General features: G+C 43.8%; 1 protein-coding gene across 1 annotated transcript in view; it reads left to right on the top strand.

Moving 5' to 3' along the window:
* The window catches only part of bnc2 (basonuclin zinc finger protein 2), a gene marked incomplete at its 3' end in the record, with an annotated part of 160,213 nt that extends 151,453 nt beyond the window's left edge, over nucleotides 1-8,760 (top strand). Inside the window, exon 5 of the mRNA XM_080722091.1 lies at nucleotides 7,812-8,760. Coding sequence (XP_080578217.1) covers nucleotides 7,812-8,760 — 949 coding nt within the window. The remainder of the gene's footprint in view (nucleotides 1-7,811) is intronic.
* Nucleotides 8,761-12,500: the final 3,740 nt, after the last annotated feature.

Genomic DNA, 12,500 nt, shown 5'->3' on the forward strand with positions numbered 1-12,500 from the left:
AGTAGATAGCAGTAGCCTGCTCCTTATCGTGGCATTCAAAGGGTAAGAGATCTACATAGAATATTCATGGTGTGAATTAGAGTGACACAAATTTAAGAGCACGGCAAAAACAATCAAGGGAAAGGCTAAACATTACACAGGGAAATTTGCCAGTGGTAATCACATGACCCCTAACTTGCTCTTAATGGTAAGGGTGAATCACAGTGACTGAGAATCCCCCCCTTACAACTGTCAACACTATGATACAAATTTAGCCATTTGTTTCTTTTTTATTGGAGGGCTCTGACATAAGCGCTCTTTGCTTGTGTTAGCATAAGCTGCCATGACCCCTTAAAGGCCTTTAAGGAAACACTTAAACACAGCGCTGACTTACAGTACAGTCACGGATTGCTGTTCAAGGAGAAAAGTGGGTATACTGTTAGGTTTCAGAGTTGTAATTATAGAGCTGTAAGGTTTATCCTCCTCCCTGGATCAAGGTCTACATTGTCCCCAAAAACATCAATGTGGTGAAGAGCAGGCCTTAGAATACACAAAACATGTACACAGTAACGCACATACACATTACTGTGTATTTACATTCTGCATTTGATACATCTAGCTGAAGCTTTTATACAGAGCAACTTAACATGTGTGACAGCAGAGTAAGATTCAGTTCCTGTTTCATTTTTCCTCCCTTATTGAAACAAGGGTGAAATTAGAGCCATCGAAATGCTTTGTTTCAAGGATGAAAAAACAAACTAAATGCTTCAACGTAAACCCATCTGTCACTGGTAAAGACATCGAGGTCACAAAAATGGAAAACCTAACTGTGGATAATCGTATTTTGATTACGCTAAATTGAATTAAACTTTGGATCTGCGACAGCGTACCGTATATACTGTAGTGGGGAGAGGACAACTGCCATTGCCATGACCATAATGCATCTTTGAGGGGACTTCATATGTGGCGTGTAGTTTTTTTTTCTCTAGACAGACCCGGCAACACTCTATATTGTTTCCATACTTTAGTGTGGTGATGGAGTTACATTCCTGGTAGCATATGGGACATATTACTGTGCTGCTGGTCTTTTTGGATCAAATGGGAAGCAAAACAACAGCAGAGACAGAAGGGCACTGCAGTGCTAGAGGAATTCTGGGGGTTTTCAGGCCCAGCCAGTGGTCCGGCCAAGCTCTCATCAAATGTGTCCCTGGATAATCCTATAACTACATAATGTATGTTTGAGTGTAATGGTAGTGGTAACATGGGGAAATAATTTGGTCATTTTCATAAGAGACAGTTTTTTTCTTCTTTCCTGATAACGTTATGCACTTTGAAATTGCAAAATGGCACAACTGAAGCAAATTGCACAAAATGAAGCTGAGCTAGTTTCAAATTGTATTATCGGTAAATATCAGGGGAGATTGTCCACTTCTTTCTGGTTTTTACAAACTGCTGATGATTTGGCAAAAAAAGAAAACGCAATGACTAATCAAAATCACAACGATATACAGACTTTCAAGGGATGTTTAACGACAGAATAGTGAGATGTGTTTTCTTTATAAAAAGTGGAAGATGAACGAAATGGCTGATTAGAAAACCACCCCGGGAGCTCAGTCCGAACAATGAATACCTACGCTTATCGGAGTAGCCTGTCGACTCAGTTTGAGTGACATCACAAAGGAGTGTCGGCGCGCCCATAAACAGAGGCTCCAAAGTGAATACGAATATGAGGACATATTATTGGTGTGCTGTGCCTCGTCGGTAAATGAGGGAAAAACAACTGAGACAATGACATCGTCGGAGTGGGACACACATGGCAAATGTGATGACACAGCTAAAGATCAAAATCAATCGTCTCGGGTCCATTATGTTAATGAGACCAGAGTAAACAGCGGATCACACACACACACGCACACGCGCACACGCACACGCACACACACACACACACACACACACACACACACACACACACACACACACACACACAGCTGAGGATAATCTAATGCGGCCTACAGCAAACCACACAGGCACGTGTGTGTGTGTGTGTGTGTGTGTGTGCGCGTGTGTGCGTGCACGTGTGGCAGCACAGTGGGGTGTTCCCCCCTAGCCCCCAGGCTGCCTGCAGCACAGAGGTAAATGATTGCATATTTATTGTGGGGAGCGAGCAGCGGTCGTCAGCAGCAGCCACAGCAGCCCTGAAGAAGCCTCGTGATTAACTGGTGGAAAGGCGAGCGTACCAGTAATCATGGCCGTTATTAGCCTCATTAATCATATTTTCCAAATCAGTCGCACGACTTTCTTTCACTTATCCCCCTTTTTATCACACTCTTCTTTTAAAAGCCTTCCTTCCACCACTGCAACTTTCATGCGTTGCCGTGGTGGCCGGCAGCCCTCTTTCACTTCTTTAGGTCTTTTTCCTGGTTCCCACAGTGCACTGGGGTGTGCGCACGCAGCTCGCCATCCCCGCACACGGGCCACGCGCGCAGGGAGAGAGAGTGAAGGTTAATTATGTTGGAGAGTCTCTTTCCTCCTCCTCTCCTCCCTTCCTTCTCACTCTTTTTCCTCTCTCGCTGCCTCCCGTCTCCCTCGTTCCCCTCACAGCATGCGGGACCGGCGCTGCTCCCTTCGCAAGCCGCTCTTTGCTTTGCCTCTCATAAACAAAGAGCCCATCGCTTATGTAGAGGGAATATATTAATGGAAAGCCACGCATAGCAGATCAAAATGTCCACCGATTACAAAGTGCGCCTTCTTTCGCTGCAGATAATGCTTTTTGTCTTTTTTTTTGACAGTTTCCTTGTGATGTGTTTGGTTGTGCGTTTGGACTTATCCTACATTTAGATATTTAGCTGTAGACACTAAATAAGACAATGCATTATAAATAGAGGCTATGATATCAGTGAGGGAAACCATGTCAAGTTAACGTTGTAAATAATTTAATTATCTTTTATGATGAAGTTCCAATATCTAACTATATTTGAAAAGAGAGGAGGACAAATCAACAAATGAATTCCCATAATACAATTAAATTAAATGTGAATGTGGTCCCTGTTGAAGTATAGTGGATCAATTAAGTTTTTAATTATTACATCCTATTATTATAAATACAGATTTTCTTATACCCACATGGGTAAAAAAATTAAAATAAATCTCTTCATCACCACTCTCAGACAGTGTAATTATTTCTCATGCGGTGCTTGTGCAGCACAAGGAGACGATGCAGTGTGGACAATCTGAGGAGTGACGGAGAATGATAAATGTTAGCCAAACTCTCTTGTCCTCCCACTTCCCAGACAAACCTCATAACACACACAGCCCAAATGACAGGAAAGACAAAGAACCACCGCCTCCCCTCTCATTTACGCATTAGGACTCATTTAGTCAACACACACACGCACACGCACACGCACACACACACACACACACACACACACACACACACACACACACACACACACACACACAGTAAAATCCTCAATGTAACTCTGAAGAGTGTAACAATTGACCCAATTTTTACCTTCTCAGTTAAATTTATACTAAACATTTTATATTTACTTGCATGCAGGCTCATGCACAGATATACAGTACGTCCATCCATCTACGCATGTACACACATCTTGAATTGTACACATGCATACACAACTGCACATGCATTTACTAGGATCTGCACAAACACACTAGCAAGTTTGCATGCATGATTGTGCAGACACACACACACACACACACGCACGCACGCACGCACGCACACGCACACGCACACACACACACACACACACACACACACACACACATGCACATGCGCGCACGCAAACACACTCTATCTCTCTCACACACACACACACACACACACACACACACACACACACACACACGCACACGCACACGCACACACACACACACAAACAGGAGCCAGGGCCATCACCGGAACCTAAAGATGATTAACGGCGGTCGGGACAGGCACGCGCTCGCGCTGCCTCCTCTGCACTGACAAAAATGGCATCTCCCGAGGCCTCCCCCGTCTTCTGGGCGAAGATGAGACCGTCAAAATTGGTTTGCCAGCCACATTACCGGCCAATGGGGAGGCGGTAGGGAGGTGGAGGAGGGAGAGGGGAAGGGGATAGGGGGGAGGTGTACTTTGAGGCGTTGGTTTGGGGCTGCAAACATGGAGTGTACTGAGATGAAGCCACGCAGGTAGACAGAGGGAAAGGGATTAGGGCTGTCACAATTATGACATAATCGTCTAATCGCAATTATTTGAGGTAATCGCCATTATTTTTGCATAATCGTCACAATCGTTTCCACGTTGAGAAATGTTCAAAAAGTAGTGGAAATAGCCGATCTACAAGCTCACAACGCGTCGCGATGCGACGCGTTGTGAGCTTGTAGATCGGCTATTTCCACTAGCAATGTTTCTTTTTTTTAAGTATAATATTGTCAAATATGTCAGTCATTTCATTTAAGTTATGTGTCATATCTGCCATGTGCAACTTCAAAGCCTAAAAGCCAAACAGAAATGTAATTGTCAACAACAAATACACAATTAAATCGTTAATCGCAATTATTTTGGTGACAATGAATCGTCATGTAAAATGTTATAATTGTGACAGCTCTAAAAGGGATAGTGGGCCAGAGAGGCTGATAAATAAAGGGATAAGGCATCTTTTGTACTTTTGACTCCAGTGCCATTCTGGGAAGGGACTCTCTAGATTTTCACTGTTTCTGAAAATGTCTGAAAATGTTTGAAAATGTCAATACAGCAATGCATTGATATTTAAATCTTCATTTTACTTTAGTTGGTTACTTTGTCCACCACTGATTACAGTGATAGAAAGTCACTTCCATCACAAGTGGTGAATATTCAAATACTTAATAGTGACTTTACTTCATCACCTTATTCCAGTCTTCTAACTTGTTCTAGACCTGCTGAAAATGTATATCTCCCTGACAAACAATATACTTGCATTGTGCTGTGTACCTACACCGTCATTTCCAAACAATGGCAGTTACACATTTATAATCCTTTGATATCTTGATTTTTTTCCATTTATAAATTGTCATTGTCACATTGAAAAAAATGTACAAGATGAGCGTATAGTTGTGAGTGATGTGAATATCTTTCCATTTAGACGTGGTACAGTAGAACAGGTTATGCATTTATGTTTTAGTGTCTTGTTTTAAACGGTACAGTAGACGTAGCACAGGGAACTTAACTGCATGGCATTTAGCATGTCTGACTTTAACATCTTGAGACCTGTAAGTAGCCATGGCAACCTAGAGCTTATTAGCAGTGTGAAGGTGTTGTTATAGCGATGGAAGACATTGTTGCAATGGACCCGCCTACCTGAGCATCAAGTACAGCATCCCGCACCTTTCACATTGACACTGTCATGTAACGAAGTGGTTCTCAACCTTTTCGAGCTGTGACCCCCAAAATAATCCTATTTAACTGGGGACCCCCCCACCCTGATGAGCACTAAGAGCTGAGGCATTACATTTACTATTTTCACAATTTCGGCCTCTAATATTAGACAATTTGGCCAAGGTTTTAGAGGTATTAATAAGTTCTTAAATTGTCACTTTATGAAATGTACAGATACCCTCTATACACTTACACCTTATCTTGGTTTCTTTACTGTTGAGAGAGAAAACAATGTTGCACATCAAGCTAATCATCTGGGGACCCCCCAAAATATTTTGGCGACCCCCCTGGGGGTCCCGACCCATAGGTTGAGAACCACTGATGTAACGCACACCTAAGCCCGTTAGTTGGTTATCACTGCTAATAAAATGTAAAATGTAACATTTACACCATTCACTAGCTTTAAATAATCCTGGCCTTTCTCAGACCAAACGCCAACACATATATTCTGACCAGACACTGCCACAGATACTGAATCACGACTCCCATATTTTAGCCATAAGCTAACGCACATATGGGTGCAACTGCACTATCAAAGGATAAAAGAACAAAGGATTTATATAGTCTTTTTGATCCAAGTCCCACAGTATGGAAGTAGTATATTTTCTATCTTTTGCACGCTCACGCGCACACACACGCACGCGCACACACACGCAGGCACACACACACACACACACACACACACACACACACACACACACACACACACACACACACACACACACACACACACACACATACACACACACACACACACGCGCGCGCACACACGCTCCGTGTGCGAACAATGACAGCCACGGCCAATCGATTTGCCACGCTCGCTCTCCCCCTCGGTGCTGACGATGCTCGAGTGGACGGGCTCCTGGTTGCCTGGTTCATAGAAAAGGGTCCCTCAAATGAATGTATGTTTACCTCTTGCAGGAGAATGTCGGATAGGGAAGTAAATAATTAAAGGAGAGGGACCCTTTTTGACTGCATCAACCCTGCCACTGCTGGTAAGCTCTACAATACATTCTGACTCCATTTGATTTTGATTTTATTTTATTTTTTTAATTTTGCCCGTCCTTCCAAGGACTGACCCTCTTCTTTTTCTTTTTTTTTTAAAACACACACATGTGCCCCCCCTGCATGGAAAAATACGCACACAAAAAACACTGGGTGTTTTCTGCTTTCTATGATTTCATTTAAAGTTCTGACCCTCATATATGAAAGGAGATGGGCGGGGCCTTATGTGAATGGTCATTCCTGACACCAGTCATTAGTCGCTTAAAGTTGTCTTTGTGTGCATATTATTATTTTTGTGTCACTGTGTGCTGTGGGTCTCCCTCTTTTCCTTTAGTTTGAATTGGCAGCTGTGAAATTGGAGTGGAAAACGCATCGAGTTCGGCTTGTCAGGCCCATTTCACTTCACATCCTCCGAGCATGGCTTGTACGCTAACCCCAAATAACTAACAGCATTGTGGCGTTTAGCATGGCACTTGTTACTGTACATAGCTCTGGTTTCTTTTATTTCATCGGCTGTGACGCATTATGGTATACTACTACTGCTTGTCTTGTGTTTGGGGAAAGGGGAAAAAAGGCTGTCTTTATTAAAGCCAGGACTACAAGGATGATCTGTTCACGGTATGGGCAGTGATGCTCGATTAAGCCACCTCCAATAGGGAGCCAATGCGATAATGCTGTCAGGGCCCGGCGCTAATATGCTATCCAGTTCCCCTCGATTATCACATTACCACAGCTCGAATCAATTGATAAACTCCCATTCAATATGGTGGAGTATTTAATTGAGTCAGAGTCTATTGGATTTGAGACAGGGCTGTGCAGGGCAGACATGCTGACAGTGGTAAACACACTAGCAGGATGCTCTCTTTCTCTCCATGTTAGTGTGTTGTGCTCCAGTCGGGTCGGGAGAGCTGCAGGATAGAGTTCCATCTGTGTGCGAGACTCTCAGGGTAGTTACTCCGCATAGTTACAGTAGTTAAAGTTACAAGCACTTCCTGGATAGAGGTTTTTAGTCAGGTTGACTGAATTAGCCCACACTACCAAAACTGTGAGATGACAAAATATATATCATCATTGTCGGGTGAAAACTAAAAATGATTTAAAATAGTGAAAATAGCCGATCTACAAAGATCTATTTTCACTAGCTTTGTATGATGAAGCAGGGCTTTACTTAAAACATAACACATTTGAAACTTGGAGATACAAGGTTTCTGTCAGACAGTGGCAATATATTAATATTAAATAGCATGCCTTGTTTTATTGACAGGTGCTGTTCATTCATAAAATATGATTTGTTTTTGTTTTTGCTTATTATTATTATGCAAATTCATGTTGCTGTCTCCATAGACATCCATATTACCTGACATACAACCATCTGACGTTCAACTATATGTGTTTTCTCCCAACGCGGCAGGCACAGCTCCAACATTAACCTGCACCGTAAACTGCTGACCAAAGAGCTGGATGACATTGTCCTCGACCCCCAACTCACGCCCCTGCCCAAGGACCTGCGAGCCGAGTTCCTGGCCAAAATCTATGCCGGGCACCAGCACCACCTGGGCACCAGCCTGGACGCGCTGGCCGGAGTGGGCATCGTTGGTGCCGGCCTGGGCGGAATGACCAACCCCATCACTACCAACAACACCTTCGGACTGAACCGCGATGCCAGCTCCCCAGCAAACAACGAATACCCCCACCACCACCACCTACACCACCCTCTTCTCAGCCACCACCAAGACCTCCAGCGGCAGCAGCAGCACCACCAACAACACCACCCACACCACCAACAACACCACCACCAACACACCAACGGTTTCTACCGAGGCCAGCCGGCGGACGACTACATGGTTCTGGACCTGAGCACCACTTCCAGCGTCCAGTCCAGCGGCAGCGTCCACTCCTCCCACGAGTCTGACGAGTGCAGCGACGAGGGCATCCTATTGGATGACCTGGAGGGTGAGGAGGAGGAGGAGGGGGAGGAGGGGGGACACGAGGACGAGGACAGTGAGGGCGAGGACTGCTCGTCCCGGCAGGCCCAGGTAGGGCGCCGGGAGAAAGCCGGGGTGGGCGCGGGAGAGACACGGGGGGAGGGCACGGACCCGTCGCCTTCGCCGGTTCTCCTCTCGTCCAGCGGGGGCGCCACCAACGGCAGCATTGGCGGGATCCTCTGCAACATCTGCCACAAAATGTACAGCAACAAGGGGACCCTGCGCGTGCACTACAAGACTGTGCACTTGCGCGAGATGCACAAGTGCAAGATCCCGGGCTGCAACATGGTGTTCAGCTCTGTGCGAAGCCGCAACCGGCATTCACAGAACCCCAACCTCCACAAAAACATGCCCTTCTCCTCTGTCGTAGACTGAGAGAATGAATGACATTTAGCTCTGTCCCTCCCGCTCGGTCTGACTGCTGGCCCCCTCACCATCCCCCTTCATCCTAACTCCTCCTCCTCCTCTTGACTCCACCCCCTCCCAGGGCCTTCAAATGGAAGCTTCAATGCGTGTATGCCTACTACCCGTTCCCTGTTAAAGTCATTGTTCCACATTTCTAAGACCCCCTCTGAAAATCCAATGACTATAATATGTTTCCAAACAAACAAACAAAAAACAGAGCATTGTGACTTTTGACTTTTCCTTCTTTGGAAGAATAGGATAAGACACTTGATGTGCGTGGAGTACCCTTTATTCCAAACGTTTAAAAAAAATGACTCCACCCTTTTTTTTTCTTTCCATATACCCACTTCTTCTTCCCCTCATTCCTTTAACACTTCTCTCCACTTTTGTTTTAATGTCTCCATCTCCAAAGAATCTATTCAGAATCTTATTTGTGACTTTGCCTGCTAAATTGATAATGTTGAAGAAAAAAAAAGAGAAAAAAAGTGAAACTGTTCTTGTTGTATTTGTGTAATGATAGCTTTTAAAGGAACCCCATCCCCTTTACCAGAGCATGACAAGTTCATTTGTAAATAATGTCCCAAGAGGCTTTTTGGTGTATAACAGTTGTATTGATGGTCGTTCGCTTCTATTTTCTGTTCCCTCTCTCTCTCTCTCTCTCTCTCTCTCTCTCTCTCTCTCTCTCTCTCTCTCTCGTTATTGTTTTTATGTTACAGTAAAGTACAATACTTCCAGCTATAGGCAAGAAAGAGGTAGCATCTTAACTAGCTTGACTCATTTATGTTAGCCTCAAAGACACATTTTAAACCGAGGCAGTAGGATAAAAAAAAGAAAAAAAGAATATCATGTGACTTGTTTTTATCTACTTGTTAGATATTCAGAGGTTGCCGGCATGCTTTTTTGGCTCCTACACTGATATCATTTTCCATTTCTTGCTTTGATTGATTTTTCTTTTCCTTTTTTTGTCGTTTATGTTAATTAGCTTTAGTATACCAATTCGTTTTTTTGCACTTTTGCATCTATACAAGGGGATGTGTAATATTATTATTAACAAGGACTTTTTGCAGTGGTGAGTTTTGGTGCTGTTCGGGGGAGCCATTGATGGCTAACACACCAAGGGAGATGACAGTATGTTCGACATCCCTGTGCCAGGTTCTTTCCTCTCTTTTATTTTGCACGTGCTTAGTTCTTTTTCAAATGCTATGTTATCACAATGGAAAACACACATAGCCATCTTGAACAAAAAAAACAAGATCTCGCCCCATTCTCAAGCCCCCCACTCCCCCATTCCGAGTCAAGTGTCTCCGAGTTCAACATACTTTTATTCCTTTCGGAACGGATCCCGTGCGTGACTGAATATGAACTGCTGTTTTCTATGAACGCAACGTTTTGTTTTGTGCTAAGGAATCTATTCTCTGTTGTCCCTTTTGTTCAAAGGAGTAACTCTGTGTTGGCTACCAGGTACCATCACCGTAATTAGCTCAAAAAAGGTTTAGTGACGAGAACCTTTCTACTGCATGTACTTATTGTGACACGGTCGCACCACGGCTTATCAATGCAAGAGCCGGTGATTGTTTTTTATTTTTATTTTTTTATGTTCTTTGAAATACTCCAAGTAAAGAAATGGGTGTCTTAATGACCATTGATTTGAAAAAAAGAGGATGTAAGAAAAACGAGGTGGGGAAATATAAAGATGAAAAGAAAATAGTCCTTCAACTGTGACCAAAACAAGCATTCACTTAAAAAATGAAAAGGAAATCCTCTAGTATAAGGTTGTACTGTAATTATAGCCCTATTGGATTGATATGATGCACTTGAGTCTTAAATCTTTTCGTCGTTGTCGGGTGAAAACCTTGTATGTCCGAAACCGTTCGTTTTGCATTTTTTTATTTTAAAAATGATTTAAACTAGTGAAAACAGCCGATCTACAATCACATAATGCCTCGCACCACGAGGCGTTGTGTACTTGTAGATGCTGTTTTCACTACTTTTGTGCGACGGCCTTGTATGATGAAGCAGGGCTTTATTTTGTGAAAGAACGTACACATTTGAAACTTGGAGATGCGAGGCTTCCGCCTGACAACGACACTTTGTTGCTGTGATATTTTAGGGTATCGGTTTCCGTTGCTGGGTTGTCAACGACCAGCATGCTCTGTGAAAAGAACAAACATTTCTCTGGCTATCATTTGAAAGCCATTTCAAATTGTGTTCATAACTAAATCTTAAGGTACAAGTATTTCCAGTAACTGGGCAAAGTAGCTAGAGGGGGAAAGGGGGTATTTATTGATGGGTGATGTTATCCTCACACATTTTGTTTTATTGTTTTTTTTTCTTTGTTTTGTTTCTTTGCCCAGAATGAGACAACCTTTTGTAAAAAGGATTTCAAAAAACAACGCAGAATGATTGTTCCTTATTTTGGTGTTAAGCCTGATTTATACTTTGTTGCACGCCAGTGTCGTGCATCAATAATAGCCGATCTATTAGCTCACAACATGTTTGCAGGCTATTTTCAAGTGTGTGACACAATGTACAAAAATCAGGCATTAGCAAAGGCATGTGCTCCTCTTGTCTCATCTCAGAGAGGACGGGAAGAAACGTGTGCAGTGTTACGTGGTGTGCTGTGTACAGTGTTCCAATCCAAACCACTTATATTCATAGCAGTGTTGCAAAATCCCATTTCTACCTTTTAATTGTCTTTAGCCATTTAGTGCACGCACTCTCTCTCTCTCTCTCTCTCTTTGTGTGTGTGTGTGTGTGCGCGCGCGCGCGCGCGTGCGTGCGTGTGTGTGACACACACAGCCACAACCTACGCTGTTATTCTGTAACCCATCGTTGTGTATCATCATCTTTTGTTGTTGTTTTGAGACTCCGCCTACACTTTCTTTTTGGAGAAAGAAAGGGAAAGCGAGAGAGAGAAAGAGGAAGAGAGAAGGAGAGACAGAGAGAGAGAAGGAGAGAGGGAGAAAGCAAGAGTGCAAGGGGTGAGAGAGAGAGAGAGAGAGAGTGTGTGATGGAAAGGTTGCAGAGGTGGAGGGCTGACTACAGAGGAAGGAATGACAGGGAGCATCATTAAAAATGTGCTTCTTCTTCTCCTTTACCTGGAGGCGTCCCTGCCGTTCCCCCTCTCATCTGTCTAATAACTCACTTGTCACTTTGTTACGCTGCCAGACGCCAGAGCTGCTGACAAGACTGTGACAACGGCAGGAAAGACAGAGAGAGAGAGAGAGAAAGAGAGAGAGAGGGAGGGAGAGAGGGGAGGGAGGGAGAGAGGGAGGGAGACAGTCAATTCAGCTTTTAACACTCTATAATTCACTTTGGCTTCATTTATTTAAATTCATTTCAACCACCTAAACCTGGTTTACTTTGTTGCACGTCAAATAATGAAAATAACCAATCGACCAGCTATTTTTCATTGAACGTCCCCCTATTGTTTAGTAACTATTGCCATTATGACATGCACAGTATAGGGATGTTAGGTTTAATTCACTTCCCTCTGATTCAATTCAGTGCAGTTTCAACTCTTGCGTCAACCCCCGTCCCCCCCCCCGTCCCCCCCTTCCCTCGTTCTCAATTTGTCAGAGCACAGTCACTCATCTAACATCGGCCTCTTTTTCCTTCTACCCGCCAGTCACTCACTGGCCCGCCGTCCCCCAGCAGTGGGACTGGGTCCTATAGGGACACTCGCTAATAGTGTATGCTTAAGTTCACTG

This window comes from Nannobrachium achirus (assembly GCF_963921795.1).
Source record: "Nannobrachium achirus genome assembly, chromosome: 3".
Lineage (NCBI taxonomy): Eukaryota > Metazoa > Chordata > Actinopteri > Myctophiformes > Myctophidae > Nannobrachium > Nannobrachium achirus.